This window comes from Lineus longissimus, chromosome 5, assembly GCF_910592395.1.
Source record: "Lineus longissimus chromosome 5, tnLinLong1.2, whole genome shotgun sequence".
In the NCBI taxonomy this organism is placed as follows: Eukaryota; Metazoa; Nemertea; class Pilidiophora; order Heteronemertea; family Lineidae; genus Lineus; species Lineus longissimus.
In genome coordinates this window covers 8,345,253-8,363,903 of record NC_088312.1, presented here as the reverse complement: position 1 = coordinate 8,363,903, position 18,651 = coordinate 8,345,253, and the positions used below count along the sequence as shown (strand labels likewise).

The following is an 18,651-nucleotide window of genomic DNA, read 5'->3' as shown; positions in this document are numbered from 1 at the left end:
CCGTGTTTGAGAGTACACGCCACAAAACCGTGACGTCATATACAAAACAATTTCACAATTTTGGCAAAAAGTTCGTTTTGCAAACGAAATAATGTAAGTTTTCTACCTTTTTCCTCGTCCTAATTCTGTGACATTTGTTTTGAATGTTCTTTATATCATGTAGATAACGGTCATCAAAAGAAAACTGAAGTAAAGTCCTGGATTGCCAAATTATTTGAACCTGAATTTTGATGAGGCTAGGGCTTAGCACATTATTATATTTCTGACACATGGACATGATAAATTTTTAACAAACCAATGGCATGCTACACTGTCATCAGGTAGGTCACACTGCGGTGACTCACTTTTACTTGCTGATCAACAGAACACTCAAGACAGTAGTATACTCTCGATATTGGTTCGACTTGTGGACTTTTGTTTGTGTGACAGAGAACTTTTAGTTTTGTGTAATTTCTTTGAACCTAAGGCAATTAGGACTGAAGGAGATATTCTTTGTTAGTCTTATCCCTGATCCGGTACACTCGAGACTATACTCATACCGTACCATCGTCGTAGCCGGGCCAAGTTCTAAAGAGTTGTATTCTTTGATTCTTTATATCTTACCCTTGGCAATCTGGAAATGTTGATGATTTGGACGGAGTCAAATGATAGGTCCAGTTTATCCTGACGTGTATTTTATTTTTCAGAAAGCATAAACAATCACCATGCCGTTAGAATGGTTATTTGGTCGTAAGAAGACCCCAGAGGAAATTCTCAGGCAAAATAAAAGAGCATTGGACAAGGCAATGCGGGAACTTGACAGAGAGCGACAGAATATGGAACGAAATGAAAAGAAGATTATAGCAGATATCAAGAAATTGGCGAAACAGGGACAAATGGTTTGTATCTAATCAACTTAGTAATCTTATCTTTGCTTAATAATAATAACATTCCAACCCTCCATTTGATAGTAAAATGAACAATAATTCATCACACATGACTGCTTATTTCCAAGAGTTTCCAGTTTACGACTGTATTGAAGTCAGTCTGCCTTTTACATTGTTCACTGCTCCAATGATTCTTTAATACAATTTATCTTCTTACACTTAATACAGGATGCAGTGAAAATAATGGCCAAAGATCTTGTCCGTACTCGTCGCTATGTGAAGAAGTTCATTCTCATGAGGGCCAACATCCAAGCAGTTTCTTTAAAAATACAGACACTCAAATCACAGAATTCCATGGCACAAGCCATGAAGGGAGTCACAAAAGCAATGCAAACAATGAATAAACAAGTAAGCATCCTTCCTTGAAGTTTCTGTCATGACTCATATCTGTGGGATTCCATACATTTTATATATTTGACGCCAAAAATCTGGCTGCGAGTGAGAATGGTGATCCTATATTTACTGCCACAGAATGTTTCTCTTGATGTCCAGTGTGTCTCTATGAACAAGAATTAATAAATACTAGTCAATATCAATTCTTTCTTTTAAGTATTGTTGAGCTTCACTAATGCAAACTTGACTTTATTTTTCAGTTGAAGCTTCCTGAAATCCAGAAAATCATGATGGAGTTTGAGAAACAGTCCGAGATGATGGACATGAAAGAAGAGATGATGAATGATGCCATTGATGATGTTATGGGAGATGAGGATGATGAGGAAGAAAGGTAAATTTCAATATTGCCGATATGTAGATTAGATAGATACATGTATGCAAATCCTATGAGTACCAAGTTTCAGCCAAGCCGACGCACGATAACTGTACTTTGGCATTGTGTATGATTTGTGTCAATTTTCCTGAGCTATCAGTCAATACGAACGGCGTACACCTTAAAGGAAACCCCGATTTTAAAGGATTCGCCTTCTATAAAGGGGTTTCTAAAAACTCTTGTTTATGCAGATATGAGCTTGATGTCATCTGTACCATATCTAACTCACCATCATTATATCTTTTTTTCAGCGATGCGATTGTTGGACAAGTGCTAGATGAGTTAGGATTACAGCTTGGTGATGAGTTAGCTGGTAAGTTTATAAAGGAATTGATGTTGTGAACTAAAATACTTGGGTTATCCTATCACAAGATTAACAAGATGAGTTGGGTAGTTCGTTTTTGTGTTCAGTCTTGACAAATTTGCAGTTCATTTAGAATATTGGAGGTAAAATATTGTGTTTTGCTGCTGAAATGACGTATAGGACCATTTATTGGTAGGCATCCAAATCTGTAAACAATGAATTATGTCCCTCTGACTTCTATTTCATTACTTATTCCAGGCCTACCACAGACAGATCGGTCTCTTGGGCCAGCAAAAACAGCAGCGAAGCAACCACAGGCTGCAGGAGTTACCAGTGATGCAGATTTAGATTTAGAAGCCAGATTAAATGACCTGAAACGGCAGTGAGGATTCAATTTGAAAGTGGATGCCACCAGGAACTTAAAACATTTTGTTCCTGTGATTTTAATATATTGGAATGATTCATTGGGAAAATTGGGCTGAATCAAGGGATGGGGAGTGTCAGTGAGTTCTCCATCAGCTATGGGAAGTCCAATCATTGAACTGTTATTTCCATCCAACACTCATTGAGGACAGGTATTTGTGTTTTATAAACCAAGACTATACATATACGGCAGTCTGCAATAGCTGCAGAAGTGGAATGTTAATACTTTATTATTTGTTTGTGTAAGTAAAAGATAAAATGAAAACCTCGGTCTCCTGAAAGAATTCCTTCTGCATTGTGTATATTTTGTGCTGACTATGTAGTTGTAGTATTTCACTAGGGTCCTCATGAAGGGACCTTTGTCATGTTGATGACGATGTCAATAGCTGTAGGTTTTAACGGACAAGTATAGGATGTCCTGTTAAGTACAGAATTGTATTTTATGGACAAAGGGGTTTGGCATAAAGTATTGGGGATGGGGAAAGCAAAAACTAATAGGGGTGGGGGGGGGGGGGGAAATGAGGATAGATTGTGAGTATCTCTCCAATCCAAACACATTTCTACAACCAAAATGAGAAAAAAAAGATGAATAAGTTGTTGAGTCGTCAGTTGTGGCCAGTTTGTAGTGCTACCCAAGGGGAGTGTTGAGTGCTGTGTGTATGCCTTCTTTGGCCAACATTTTGCCTGATCGAGGCGTTGCTTGGGAGACCCGATGTGTTCGTTTAGTTTCATGAGGACCTCCATTTAACTGATTTTGATATCAGCTATCTTTGTGATATTAATCCTGAATCAGCAATGTGAACTTGGACAACTTAGCAATTAACTCTGTTGTGCCTCTCTATCTGTGGACACACTGTATAAGGACTAGCACTGCATCCAAGAAACGACTTGATGTAATTCCTAATCTATCACACTATTACATGTAGATGTACGTATTATTTTGTACAAAGTATTGATATCAATTATTATATTATTGAACTATAGTCTTTTTGTGCTTCTTGTGGCACACTGTTATGCAAAAATGGTCTTGTCACTGGGGAAAAATGAGGATAGATTGTGAACATCTCTCCAAGAGATTGATGTGGTCAGTACACCTGTCTTCTGGAAAATGACACCTACCAACTCAAGACAAGGCACTTGAGTGTGAGTATGTCTACAAGGCAGTGTACTGACCACATCAATCTCTTGGTGACATACTCACAATCAAGTCCCCTGTCTTGAGGTGGTATGTGTCCCTTCCATTAGATGGGTGTACTGACCACATCAACCTCTTGCAGACATACTCACAATAGAGTGCCCTGTCTTAAAGTGGTAGATGTCCCTTCCATTAGATTGGTTTACTGACCAAATCAATATCTTGAAGACATACTCACAATCAGGTGCCCTGTCTTGAGGTGGTAGATGTCCCTTCCATTAGATGGGTGTACTGACCAAATCAACCTCTTGAAGACATACTCACAATCAGGTGCCCTGTCTTGAGGTGGTAGATGTCCCTTCCATTAGATGGGTGTACTGACCAAATCAACCTCTTGAAGACATACCCACAATCAGGTGCCCTGTCTTGAGGTGGTAGATGTCCCTTCCATTAGATGGGTGTACTGACCAAATCAACCTCTTGAAGACATACTCACAATCAGGTGCCCTGTCTTGAGGTGGTAGATGTCCCTTCCATTAGATGGGTGTACTGACCACATCAATCTCTTGAAGACATACCCACAATCAGGTGCCCTGTCTTGAGGTGGTAGATGTCCCTTCCATTAGATGGGTGTACTGACCAAATCAACCTCTTGAAGACATACTCACAATCAGGTGCCCTGTCTTGAGGTGGTAGATGTCCCTTCCATTAGATGGGTGTACTGACCAAATCAACCTCTTGAAGACATACCCACAATCAGGTGCCCTGTCTTGAGGTGGTAGATGTCCCTTCCATTAGATGGGTGTACTGACCAAATCAACCTCTTGAAGACATACTCACAATCAGGTGCCCTGTCTTGAGGTGGTAGATGTCCCTTCCATTAGATGGGTGTACTGACCACATCAATCTCTTGAAGACATACCCACAATCAGGTGCCCTGTCTTGAGGTGGTAGATGTCCCTTCCATTAGATGGGTGTACTGACCAAATCAACCTCTTGAAGACATACTCACAATCAGGTGCCCTGTCTTGAGGTGGTAGATGTCCCTTCCATTAGATGGGTGTACTGACCACATCAATCTCTTGAAGACATACCCACAATCAGGTGCCCTGTCTTGAGGTGGTAGATGTCCCTTCCATTAGATGGGTGTACTGACCAAATCAACCTCTTGAGACATACTCACAATCAGGTGCCCTGTCTTGAGGTGGTAGATGTCTTGATGTGGTAGATGTCCCTTCCATTAGATGGGTGTACTGACCACATCAACCTCTTGAAGACATACTCACAATAGAGTGCCCTGTCTTGAGGTGGTAGATGTCCCTTCCATTAGATGGGTCTACTGACCAAATCAATCTCTTGAAGACATACTCACAATCAAGTGCCCTGTCTTGAGGTGGTAGATGTCCCTTCCATTAGATGGGTCTACTGACCAAATCAATCTCTTGAAGACATACTCACAATCAAGTGCCCTGTCTTGAGGTGGTAGATGTCCCTTCCATTAGATGGGTCTACTGACCAAATCAATCTCTTGAAGACATACTCACAATCAAGTGCCCTGTCTTGAGGTGGTAGATGTCCCTTCCATTAGATGGGTGTACTGACCAAATCAACCTCTTGAAGACATACCCACAATCAGGTGCCCTGTCTTGAGGTGGCAGATGTCCCTTCCATTAGATTGGTGTACTGACCAAATCAACCTCTTGAAGACAAACTCACAATCAGGTGCCCTGTCTTAAGGTGGTAGATGTCCCTTCCATTAGATGGGTGTACTGACCACATCAACCTCTTGAAGACATACTCACAATCAGGTGCCCTGTCTTGAGGTGGTAGATGTCCCTTCCATTAGATGGGTGTACTGACCACATCAACCTCTTGAAGACATACCCACAATCAGGTGCCCTGTCTTAAGGTGGTAGATGTCCCTTCCATTAGATGGGTGTACTGACCAAATCAACCTCTTGAAGACATACCCACAATCAGGTGCCCTGTCTTAAGGTGGTAGATGTCCCTTCCATTAGATGGGTGTACTGACCACATCAACCTCTTGAAGACATACTCACAATCAGGTGCCCTGTCTTGAGGTGGTAGATGTCCCTTCCATTAGATGGGTGTGCTGACCACATCAATCTCTTGGAGACATACCCACAATCAGGTGCCCTGTCTTGAGGTGGTAGATGTCCCTTCCATTAGATGGGTGTACTGACCACATCAACCTCTTGCAGACATACTCACAATCAGGTGCCCTGTCTTAAGGTGGTAGATGTCCCTTCCATTAGATGGGTGTACTGACCACATCAACCTCTTGAAGACATACTCACAATAGAGTGCCCTGTCTTGAGGTGGTAGATGTCCCTTCCATTAGATGGGTGTACTGACCACATCAATCTCTTGAAGACATACTCACAATCAGGTGCCCTGTCTTGAGGTGGTAGATGTCCCTTCCATTAGATGGGTGTACTGACCACATCAATCTCTTGGAGACATATCCACAATCAGGTGCCCTGTCTTGAGGTGGTAGATGTCCCTTCCATTAGATGGGTGTACTGACCACATCAATCTCTTGAAGACATACTCACAATAGAGTGCCCTGTCTTGAGGTGGTAGATGTCCCTTCCATTAGATGGGTGTACTGACCAAATCAATCTCTTGGAGACATACTCACAATAGAGTGCCCTGTCTTGAGGTGGTAGATGTCCCTTCCATTAGATGGGTGTACTGACCACATCAACCTCTTGGAGACATACTCACAATCAAGTGCCCTGTCTTAAGGTGGTATGTGTCCCTTCCATTAGATGGGTGTACTGACCACATCAACCTCTTGAAGTCATACTTACACTAAAGTGCCATGTCCTGAGGTGGCAGATGTTTCTTCCATTAGATGGGTGTACTCTTGGAGGTGCCCTATCTTGAGGTGGTAGATGTCCCTTCCATTAGATGGGTTTACTGACCACATCAACCTCCTGAAGTCATACTTGCACTTAATTGCCGTGTCCTGAGGTGGCAGAGGTTTCTTCCATTCGATGGGTGTACTCTTGGAGGTGCCCTATCTTGAGGTGGTAGATGTCCCTTCCAGTAGATGGGTCTGACCATATCAACCTCTTGGAGACATACTCACAATCAAGTGCACTGACTTGAAGTGTTAGATGGGTGTACTGACCACATCAATCTCTTGGAGACGTACTCATATTCAAATGCGCTGTTTTGCGATGGTAGATGTCCCTTCCAGTAGATGGGTGACACTTGGTTGTGAATGTCTGCATTCCGTTAATGCGGTCAGTAAACGGCTAATTCAGTGGGAGAGACAAGGGGATCCATCTTCAAACTACAAACAGACACGTGATGGTGACTATGTCTCCATGATAGGGCCGGATGTGGTCAGTACAGCCATTTAGCCGCCAAGAGACGAACGCAGCAACATGTGAAAGACATGCCGGGCTTGGCGAAATGAGTTCTCCATCCAGAAGGAAGCCTCATCCAGTAGGAAGTTGATTCCAAACAGGTCTTTTTACCTTTACGAATGGCCACTCTGGGGTGCAACCAATGCAGGCTCAGGCAGTTTGAAAGGGTAATCGTGTCTTATCTGGTACTGGAGGTGACATTGTCTTATCTTGGAATGAAGCTGACAGTGTCTTATTTGATACTCGATGTGACATTGTCTTATCTGGGACTGTAGCTGGCATCGCTTGTTTTTGGTGCCGTAGCTAATCGTGTCTTATCTGGTACTGGAGGTGACATTGTCTTATTTTGAACTGTAGCTGCATTGTGAATGTCTACATTCCGTTAATGCGGTCAGTAAACGGCTAATTCAGTGGGAGAGACAAGGTGATCCATCTTAAACTCCAAACAGACACGTGATTGTGACTATGTCTCCAGGATAGGGCCGGATGTGGTCAGTACAGCCATTTAGCCGCCAAGAGACGAACGCAGCAACATGTCAAAGACATGCCGGGCTTGGCGAAATGAGTTCTCCATCCAGAAGGAAGCCTCATCCAGTAGGAAGTTGATTCCAAACAGATCTTTTTACCTTTACGAATGGCCACTCCGGGGTGCAACCAATGCAGGCTTTGGCGGAATGAAAGGGAATATGGGCATGGCCATGAGGTATTACCAAGTTTGAATGGCATCACTGGACGATTTTTTAGCACCTAAGTTTGGCTTGATAATGCTGAATGAGGTGTCTGATGTATCTTTAAGCAGAACCTAAACTGCATTAGGGATGCCAGAGCATCCGTAAGGCCGTTCTCTTGATAATTTCTCTTTATTTCCTTGCGCATCCATACATCTTAGTCATGTATCATTTTGATAAAGATGGCTTGGACATGTCCTCCGGATGAATCCAAGCACCCTTCCAAAGACTGCCCTGGGAAAGAGAAAACGAGTTCAACCAAAAGTCACATGGAGGAGGACTATGCCAGAGGAGCTGACTAACTCATGAGGCTGAAAAGGGACGAGGCACAACGGGCAGCAAGAGACCGAAAAGGCCGGAGGAATCGTGTTGTGACTTTATGTCGCACTCTGGACGAAGAGCTCGTCTTATATTGGACTGTACCTGGCATCGTTTTAGGTACTTTAGCTGACAGTGTCTTATCTGGTACTGGAGGTGACATTGTCTCATCTGGAACTGTAGCTGACCCGGACTTATTTGGTCCTGGATGTGACATATTGTCCTGTCTGGGACTGTATCTACGACATGGCTAATCTGGGTGTGCAGCTGATAGTGTCTTTCCAGTGCTGGATGTAACATTGTTTTTACTGGCACTGTGCCGACAGTGTCCTCCGGGTGATATGAATAACGACTAGCAAATGCTTTTGTCTTAATCTCCATGATTTACAATAGGCCTTTCTGTGCAAAACTGAAGTAAAAGCATTTGCAGTCTTTATTTATGTCACGATCCCATATCACAGGGTTTATTTGGTATTGGAGGTGACATTGTCTTATCTTGGAATAAAGCTGACAGTGTCTTATTTGATACTCGATGATACATTGTCTCATCTGGGATTGTAGCTGGCATCGCTTATTTTTGGTACCGTAGCTAATCGTATCTTATCTGGTACTGGAGGTGACATTGTCTTATCTTGGAATGAAGCTGACAGTGTCTTTTTTGATACGCGATGTTACATTTTCTCATCTGGGACTGTAGCTGGCATCACTTATTTTTGGTACCGTAGCTAATCGTGTCTTATCTGGTACTGGAGGTGACATTGTCTTATTTTGAACTGTAGCTGCATTGTGAATGTCTGCATTCCGTTAATGCGGTCAGTAAACGGCTAATTCAGTGGGAAAGACATGATGATCCATCTTCAAACTACAAACAGACACGTGATTGTGACTATGTCTCCAGGATAGGCCGGATGTGGTCAGTACAGCCATTTAGCCAAGAGACGAACGCAGCAACATGTCAAAGACATGCCGGGCTTGGCGAAATGAGTTCTCCATCCAGAAGGAAGCCTCATCCAGTAGGAAGTTGATTCCAAACAGGTCTTTTTACCTTTACAAATGGCCACTCTGGGGTGCAACCAATGCATGCTTAGGCGGAATGAAAGCGTAATCGTATCTTATCTGGTACTGGAGGTGACATTGTCTTATCTTGGAACGAAGCTGACAGTGTCTTTTTTGATACTCGATGTTACATTGTCTTATCTGGGACTGTAGCTGGCATCGCTTATTTTTGGTACCGTAGCTAATCGTGTCTTATCTGGTACTGGAGGTGACATTGTCTTATCTTGGAATGAAGCTGACAGTGTCTTTTTTGATACTCGATGTTACATTGTCTTATCTGGGACTGTAGCTGGCATCGCTTATTTTTGGTACCGTAGCTAATCGTGTCTTATCTGGTACTGGAGGTGACCTATCAGTGTCTCATCTGCAGCTGGATGTGACAGGGAAATGATATCAGAATGAAATCATTACTCAAGAATAAAGTAGAGATTTATTTCAATAATAAATTACAAACAGAAAGCCAACGTTGTCAGCTTTCTATTAACAATATCACACATGCCCAAGAAAAACAACGAGTAATCATCATGGTTAGCAATTATGCACTTTTTGGATGACAGATCTTCAATCAAGGACGAAATGAAAACATTTTTGTAGTACCACCCAAGATGGTAACACTATGAATCTAATTAACAACTAGAAATTGTACACAAGAAAGTCATAGATAACATTTTCATGTTTCTGATGTATCTAAGAAGTGCAATCGATAAAGAGACACGATGACTGAAATCAGTAGCCCATCACTAACTTCGAGAAAGCTACATCTAGGTACAATTCACCAGATTTCTGAACATCTTAAAGAGAAAAAGATTCCCGAGATATTTCTGGGCCAGCAAGTATCATAGTTACTGAGTTCCAGTGTAGAGAGTGGTAAAGATATACATTAGAAAATGGGCACAAATTGTTTGTTAACATTTGTGTTTATGTTCTGATAGATCCCAGAAACACCTTCTGTACATATATATGATACAGCAACTGTGCAAAGATCAGTAGTGCTAGCTTGGGATTATCTCATGTCACTCAAAACCCAATGTAGCATTTTCAAACCAAACCTTTGAGAATTCAATGACCAATATCAAACGCACCAGGCCTTTGAAAATAAGGTCAGGGCCTGTCTGGTTAAATGAATTGCAATTGTAATGCAAGTGAACCATCCACCATAACAATACAAAGAGTGACCTAAAATCTTTACAAATATTATTTCATAACTTCTTATGAAAAAACGTTTTATAATAACGATCTTTGAATAAAAAACTTGACAATGACATTCTGATGAGTTTGACAGTATCAAAACCACTCAATCAATTCGCAACTACATTTGTTCATTATTTCTGACTTTTTAAGCAGGTGACTTTCACTGAGTTTTGAGCAAGGGACCAGTTGACAAAAAAGTGACTTTGAAAATATTGACATGTCTTTCACTGCATAGCAAGCTTAGTAGATATTCAAACAGATACGGTACTTGGAAAGGTGTTCTTCGTTGACAATATACAAATCAAAAATGGTTCTAGTGTTCACTCTCATACAAACTTTCATAGCTTTAGTATACTCGAAATATACATTGTACATGCATAAGTTGATGAAATCATTTGATTTTAAGGGAAGATATCATTATGAAAACAGTCAACAAACAAAGCAACTACTATGGGTAAAACAGAATGTGAGGAGTACATCTTCTTGATACAGGCCACTATCCTACTCTAAAGACTACATGGCCTAAATCACAACAGTACTTTAAAGCAATGACATTTTCTAATTAGCAATATATTTGTACTTGCTATGATGGTGATAGAGGCACTTAACAACAGTATTCTCGAAGATGGACAGAGGGACTGGACAATATTTTAGTACTTGAAGAGACATTAAGTGGCTTTGCATTTGAACTCTTCAATTCCGTACGAGGGCAACATCCCCTTTGATAACGATTCGAACAACAGACAACAGGATCAACATATCCACTAAGTAAACACAGCACAAAATCCTTAACAGCGCAAATTGTTTACATTCAAAGTACGAGAAAATAAGAACCAAGTAGACAAATTTGAATTAGTGGAGCTCAAGTTTGCGCAGCCTTTTGTGCTTTCACAGTGAGATTAGCAAATGTAAAGAAATACATGTGAACATTCTTGTTTGCATCCAATTATGTGGTGAGACATCAGCCCAGCCTACGTAAACTTTATAGCACTTGATAAAAATTTCAAAAATAACACTGTTTCTTTTGGTTATTTTTCTGATAAAATGAATTTGGTGGGAAAATTTAGTTTCTTCTCTCCTTAAATGTGTCATATAATGCAGACAGTTATCTGCAGGCCATATAAAGAACTGGTGTCATCGGTTTTTTTGAGCTCACAAGAATTAACTGAAGCTTCATTGATAATCAGACTCTGCCACCGGCTTTGAGATAGGTGAAACATGTGTCATGATAAACATGAAAGTTCATTTTTGGACAGTCACAATCCATATCAAAATATCACAGTCAGACATACAATACAATTCATCATTCATTGTAAAAAACAAACATAGAAAGATACCTAGGAGAGGTAAGTTTAAAATACAATGTCACATGAATGTAAGCCTTGATGGGTTAACAATTATGACCAGAAAAAAGATCTTTCAAAAACTGTAGACATAAACAGTTAAACTTGCATTGTAATAAAAGAGCTTAAAAAGTGCTGACACATCATGAGACGTATATTCAAAGAAAACAAGTATGTTTGTTTTGGAGTTATGTTCTCACATGTTCACTGGTGTAGACTTCAATAAAATGACATAGTCAAGTCTGGTTTAGCTATGACAAAGAAGACCCTCTAAGTAAACAGTGAGCAGGAGCAAACAGCCAATTAACTAGTTCTAACATCAACACCTCAAAACTGCACAGAATTGTTTGTAGTTCATTCAGCTAACCTAGTCACAGCATATCGATTCTTCATATCTGAATACAACATAGGCTACCAGTTGCAGAATTCTAACCCACAGTATTATTGACAATGTGAGGATCTCCTGCATACAGATGTGATGATTCACGCATAACTATTGAGCCCTACTAGCTGCTTATCATCTATTCCCACACTCGCAGAGCAAAGTGCCATGATAGCACAACACTTGTGAATGAGCAGTGACGCTCCATGTTAAATGGTTATGTACATAGCCTCTTCTCCCATGTGCACAGTGAACAAAGTGCATGGCCAACAATTCCGGCAGAATCCTACGAAGCAGTTGAGCAGGCGATTGCCCTCCAGTCAAATCAGAGTGAGGCTGAGGAGCAGGCGATGACCGCTCTAGTTGAGTCCGCCGCCAAGTACGTTATCGAAATGGTCGTGTGTTGGTTATCACTGGGACTTCATATTCAAAGAACCTGAAACGATAAACAATGTTTTTTTTATTCAATCAATTTTAGAAAACGTTACTGAGTCTGTTTTTTATGCCTGCATTTCATGCACCAAGATTTTCACTTGAGAAAAACCAACACCGATATGTCTCATATTTTGCACATTGTCACAGCATGAGATTGAAAAACTCTATTCAGATCGTACGGCTCAACACTTAAATAATGCCATAAAAAATACAGCAATAACTAATAGTGCCATTCTTTACGGATGGCTAGCTTTTTATAAAGAGCGAATATGATGTTAACGTGACAGTTAAAATTTGTGAGTCAATTAGACACCAATCTGCCTATTTTGTCATGTCTTTTCCCCTGAAAGCAACGTGCAGCACACGCAAGCGAAGACCATAAATCACTTTAACTGGTGATGGAGGAAAGCCAACTGACCGGGATTTCAGGCCAGACTTATTCCATTTCATGGGGACTCAAAAGATACAGACTGACTGACTCAGACTGTAACCGCTGACTTCATACAATTGCCTGTACCATTTACAACATGGATGGTTTAACTCGTTTTTTCTATGCCACTGCACAAAAACTGATTTAATGTTTCTGTTTATCAAAAGTCCTTGCAATTGAATCTGATGGACAACTTGACTACCTGAGACAGTTAGCAGAAATCATTGTCTTCATCTGTTCTTCACACTCACTTAGTCATTTTAGTCTCCCTTGGAAAATAATTCAGGTCATATTTTATATATCATGATTCAGACATCGATCTACAGCAGTATAAGTTTGCAATCACTCTAATCCATTGTAATAACTGTCATAAGTACAACAAGGCCAATTTGACTGCACAAATTCTCTCGTTAATCAAACTAATCTTTAATCAGAAAGTCATGCTATTGTGCATTAAGGTGACCAACAGAACAGTAAAATCTGCCCAACAAAAATGGCACAAAATGTCATAAGCCTCTTTATTCAAGTTGCCGATTATAAAATGTGACATTCTCAATATCAAACACTAGGACTACAACGAGAGGCCTAGCTAAAAGGCCTAAAATTTATCACTCTTCTAGCGCTGCTAACCTAGAAAGCTATCATTTTATACAATTCATTAAACATTTGATCTTGGACTATAAAGCTACTGCCACAGACAAGTGATGTACTGTGTTTGAACCGTTTATTGCACTTCGAATTAGACTCAGTTTTTAGTCATGACTGTAATTTTTACATCTTTCTTCCAGCATCGTTTAAAAAGATTTTAGGATATGGGTTGGCTGAAGTTGGTTCCAATTTGTATATACCGGTCCTTATGTATTGCTCCAAACTCTGCTTCTTTGGTTAATGCATTCACAGTGTCTACAAACTATATAATAGTCAGTGTAAGTTTAACAGTTACCAACACGTCAATATTGCTTAGCGGGCATAAGCCAAGCCATTCAACATTGTTGGTATAATTGGAACAAATTTTGAAATGTAAACTCTGGAATAACACAATTACATTCACTGACCCACTCATGACCTTTGCTTTAATGCGGGTTCTCCTACTTTCAGACTGACTTTGGCTCTTGACTGGCCAAAAGTGTGTTTGCTACCTCCTTTATCTCGGAGTCGGATGATGTGCCTCCGAAAACTAAAAGTAATACAATGGGTCTGCATTCACTTTGCATTTTGTCCTACCAACAGGCTAAATTCATGTAAGCCATGGAACAATAATTTGAATAAAGCAGTAAGCAATATATCATATCAAAAACTATCATATGAGAAATATTGATAAATTCTTGGGTGTATGCTGGTCATGTTGAGAGCTGACAAGACAAGTAATCCCAGAGGTAAACAAACTATTCCCAATGCTAAAATCAATACCAGTACAACGGTTACAGGAAAATTCGTCCCCAGATAATTCGTCCCCGGAAAATTCGTCCCCGCAAATTCGTCCCCGGATAATTCGTCCCCAAGGAAAATTCGTCCCCGGAAAATTCGTCCCCGAGGATAATTCGTCCCCGAGGATAATTCGTCCCCGGAAAATTTGTCCCCGAGGATAATTCGTCCCTGGAAAGTTCGTCCCCAAGGATAATTCGTCCCCAGAATATTTTACAAAGTTGAAAGTTTCTGACTTTACTTTCTAAGACTCTTAAGTCTTGTCGAATGGACTGTAGTAATAACTACTACTTTCGATTTTTCTCATTCAGTGTAACATCTCGCTTTACTACCATACTAGCTAGTTACCAACCCCACTATTTATATAGGAGGTAGAGTTAGGCAGGCGAAATATTTTATTGAAGAGTTTAGAGCTTTTCTTTCATTCTGACCAGTAAAAATACTTATTTGAAAAAAAAAAATTATTTCACCTGCCTACCCCTACCTACTATGAAAGGAGTGGAGTAGGTAACTAGCTAGTAGGGTAGTATTAAGTGGTAAAGAGAGATATAATGAATGAGAAAAGTCGAAAGTAGTAAGTAGTAGTTATTCCTAGAAAGTAATGTCAGAAACTTTCAACTTTTGTTCAATTTTCCAGGGACGAATTATCTTCGAGGACGAATTTCCCAGGGACGAATTATCCTAGGGGACATATTTTCCGGGAACGAAATTTTCCTCGGGGACGAATTTTCCAGGGACGAATTATCCTCTGGGACGAATTCTCCAGGGACGAATTATCCTCGGGGACGAATTATCCGGGGACGAATTTTCCTCGGGGACGAATTTTCTGGGGACGAATTTTCCTAGGGGACGAATTTTCCGGGGACGAGTTTTCCGGGGACGAATTTTCCGGGGACGAATTTTCCTAGAGCCCAGTACAACACAACAGCAGCAAAGGCAGGGCTTGAGCTGAAAGTGAAAGTTGTTTGCACTTGAAAAGTGAACAAAACATACTCCAGCATTTTGTGGATGACCGATGCTTTGGCTGTTTTTGACAATGCCATATGCCTGCGGTAAAAACACAAGCAGACTTTAGAAGACTCTATCTCAAGATTAGTCTCAACACGATACTCACCAAACATGCCAGAAGCTTCACTGGTTACTTCTTCTTCTGACGCTCGTACAGGGGACCATAGCTGTGGTGTGTCGCAGACCTTTTCAACGTCACCAGTTCCCTTCACTTCATTCACTTTAGCCTTCACCATGCGCTGCACCTCGCGGACCACGACCCGAATGTCAAGATTCGTTCCCATACGCCGCATCTGCTCGTTGAACGGGAATACCAGGAAGTAATCACCAGCACGTTGCTGCATCGTTGGATACATGGCTTTGGGTGTCAACTGATTCATAGCAAGTGGATTTTTCATGAAAGACTTGTTGGTCATTGAAAGGCTTGCAACTGGTGATAAATAGTTACTGGCTCTCTGGCGATGAGGGAGTAGAATATGTTTTGGTTTCAAGCCATTTCTATTTGGTGAAAAACCCGCTGGTTGAGTGTTGTGCCGAACCAAAGGTGGTGGCCTGCGTACCTGATGAATAGGTTCAGAAAGTTTACGAGCTCTCCGAATATTCAAAGCACCACTTTGAGGAGATTGCGACGAGCTATTCTTTTTTGAAAATGACCTTCCAGGAGTGTATGGAGTCACTAATGATTTTGACATCTGCGATGGGGAGTAAATAGATGTATGTTTGTCGTAACATGACTGCATAGTTCCGACACTTTTACTCAGGATGTTCTGCTCGTTTTGCGCTAGTTTCACTTGAGCAAGTTTCTCACTATCAGCACCAATGTCAGAGTTTTCACTTGAAAGACCCGATACAGCACTATCCGATACAACAGAGATTTCCTTGGTAAGCTTGGAGTCATTCATCTCCTTACACGAAGCAGCAGAATTCTCCTTCAAATATCGAGCATTCACCAGAGTACTACTCGGTTTCCCACTTTTAGAAGATTTACATGAAGGAGTCTTTGCTTGATTCGTTTGTGATGGAGCATCACTATTCACACCAAAACTTCCGGCGCTAGAGCAACCAGAACTGCTGCTCATTGACTGGCGAGACTTGAGCATTTGCACCGAGGGTAACCCGCACCCTGGTACGACAGGTTCCACCAGTTCATCTTCATCAGATTCATTGTCACACAAAGTGTCTTTTGAGCTTACCGTCTCTGCATGTATTTTTTCCACTACTTTTGGCTTTCTGACTTTCACTGGAACCTTTTTAACTTTGGCAACACTGGGCCTACGACTATTATGGTAGCCATCCGAAGAGGGGGAAAACTTGAAATCCTGGCCACCTCGTTCACCATCAGTCGGAGAGAAGTTCATCAAGTCTAAGAGATCATGCAACATGGGTTTCTTGGTGATGACATCAGTAGCACAGTCGATGCCAAGGGCAGGGCTGAAGTTGACCTCCAGTAGCCAGGGCTTCAAGTTCACATCTATGATGATATCGAAGCCAAACAGTTCATAACAGTTGGAAGCCTTTGGTACCTGGTTTGCCTGCGCAAGAATCGTCAAAATCACAAGGCTTGTTATCTTGCACCACAAGATGCGGTCATCTATTTCATTTTGGCGGAAGTAATGTCGGAGTTGTGTAAGGGACCATTTGCACCCTGGTCCAACCCGCTCCTTATCAGTGGTGTAGGACGGTCCAAATTTATTAATGGACGTATTCGTCAAGTGCGAATAGACATTGCTTAGATTAGTCAGATCAAACTTTTCCGTGCTAAACCTGACAACGCCTTCTTGATAGATGTAAATTCCCAATGGGTGAAAGCTCGTCACACAAACGTAGATTCTCAGATCGAATTTGTAACCAGCTATGAGGAGGGGATTAGTGAGGTACTTCTGCAGAACTGCACAGCAGTCGTACTGAAGATCGGATACATCTTTGAAGATGAATATACCACGCCCTCTCGACATGTCGGCAGGTTTGCATATCCACAGCTGCAGTTTCTCCGGATCTCTCTGCTTCTTTTTCGTATAATCTGCGACAAACTTTTTGTAATCATTCGGCAAGTTATAACAAACTGGGCTGAAGTTGTACAGATTTGCACCGTAGATACCTTTCATGCGTTTCAGATTTCGTGCCAAGCTGTCCTTCTTGGTCAAAGCAGTTGTCTTAGGATAATGATTGACCCGCTGCCATGGCAACAACTGATCATATTCAGCCACACGAAACCGAGACGCCTTCCACCAGAAGTTCCATTCATGTTCTTCATGGAGGTCCTCATCAAATTCGATCCAACCACGCTCCAATAAGACTTGATGAACGATATCTGGTCCTTGCCCATTCTCATTGAAACGAAAAATCAACGGCTTTTCCTCCGTCATCTTTTGGTGTCAACTTGTCATCTCATATCATCCTCGACATTTTCACTGTTTGTGTCGTTTCAACTGAAATATTCGACGAAAACAAGGGATTCAGACGGACAGCTCATTCGATTCTACCATAATTTTGTGACTAAGAACAAGCCATTTAAAGTAGGCCTAAAACACTTTTCGCAGCCGCCATTTTTTGCGTGCCAGGCAATTTTTACATGAAAGTAAGTAAAGGCCTTTGATGAATGTACTGGTATCAGCTAGTGAAAAAACACGGATATCGTGCCGGCTGGAGTGCTGATCCCTTCGTGATGTGAGGTGCTTGACCACTGAGCCTGAGGATACAAGGACTAATTTTCCAGGGGACTAAATATCCTTTCACACCGGCTCCAGTGCATTTTGTATTCAACGCCGCGCCGGTGATTCTGTCAAAACGTTTACTTGACAAGTGAAACATTAACCAAGTATCTTCTTCTACTCACCTCACTGACCAACTGCTGACATAATAGCGAACGGCACCAGCGATGAAACTTTCGAAAATAACGACAGGAATCGGACTTTGAAAGCAAAAATGAAATGACAGCTCGCATCGCACAGATGCCAGGAAACTGCAGTTGTGTTGTGATCACGTGCTTTGAGGTCCTGGCCAATCAAAAAAGTTTAAACTGGCTATAGTGTCAATGTTTCCACATAGGTGCCGCCACCGTACGGTGGTTGTGACTTTGTCCTCTGTCCTTGAGAATATTGACCAGATTTTAATCAGATCCGAAGCTTTGGGAAAAACTTATGGACCTCTCCTGGACTAAACATGTAAACACAGCGGTTGCCACATCGACATCCCCCCATTTATACCTAAATGCAAACGACACAAGAACAAGACCGACAAAGAATTTTTTCTAGGAGCGATGTGACACCTCCGAGTGCCAATCCTTCCTCTACCGTACCATTCCCATGTGGAACTGTCTCCCAGAAGACATGAGGGTGCTGGAAAACCTTGAGGCCTTCAAGTCCCAGCCTGCCTCCCTCCCC

At 41.5% G+C, this 18,651-nt stretch overlaps 2 protein-coding genes across 3 annotated transcripts; one reads left to right on the top strand and one right to left on the bottom strand.

Annotated features, from left to right (window-relative positions):
• The first annotated feature begins 34 nt into the window (after positions 1-34).
• LOC135487764 (charged multivesicular body protein 2a-like) lies at positions 35-3,397 on the top strand. 2 transcript variants are annotated; one of them, XM_064771836.1, is made up of 6 exons: positions 35-93; positions 687-878; positions 1,095-1,274; positions 1,520-1,650; positions 1,944-2,005; positions 2,255-3,397. In XM_064771836.1, the coding sequence occupies exons 2-6, from the start codon at positions 705-707 to the stop codon at positions 2,380-2,382; spliced, it is 675 nt and encodes a 224-aa protein (XP_064627906.1). In that variant the 5' UTR covers positions 35-93; positions 687-704; the 3' UTR covers positions 2,383-3,397. The 2 variants fall into 2 exon arrangements, with proteins under 2 accessions (XP_064627906.1, XP_064627907.1); XM_064771837.1 differs by lacking the exon at positions 35-93 and adding an exon at positions 474-494.
• A 6,109-nt stretch (positions 3,398-9,506) lies between these two features.
• Positions 9,507-18,239, bottom strand: LOC135488351 (uncharacterized). Its single transcript, XM_064772926.1, has 3 exons — positions 18,105-18,239; positions 15,375-17,697; positions 9,507-12,406 (listed from the first exon to the last, which is right to left on the bottom strand). The coding sequence occupies exons 2-3, from the start codon at positions 17,632-17,634 to the stop codon at positions 12,381-12,383; spliced, it is 2,286 nt and encodes a 761-aa protein (XP_064628996.1). The 5' UTR covers positions 17,635-17,697; positions 18,105-18,239; the 3' UTR covers positions 9,507-12,380.
• Positions 18,240-18,651: the final 412 nt, after the last annotated feature.

Excerpts from the sequence above, each read along its gene's own strand:
- LOC135487764 (XM_064771836.1), top strand. The coding sequence starts at position 705 with ATGCCGTTAGAATGGTTATTTGGTCGTAAGAAGACCCCAGAGGAAATT. Across the intron at positions 879-1,094 it reads TGGCGAAACAGGGACAAATG|GATGCAGTGAAAATAATGGC; the intron begins GTTTGTATCTAA and ends CACTTAATACAG. Across the intron at positions 2,006-2,254 it reads GCTTGGTGATGAGTTAGCTG|GCCTACCACAGACAGATCGG; the intron begins GTAAGTTTATAA and ends TACTTATTCCAG.
- LOC135488351 (XM_064772926.1), bottom strand. The coding sequence starts at position 17,634 with ATGACGGAGGAAAAGCCGTTGATTTTTCGTTTCAATGAGAATGGGCAA. Across the intron at positions 12,407-15,374 it reads TGAAGCTTCTGGCATGTTTG|GTTCTTTGAATATGAAGTCC; the intron begins GTGAGTATCGTG and ends TTATCGTTTCAG.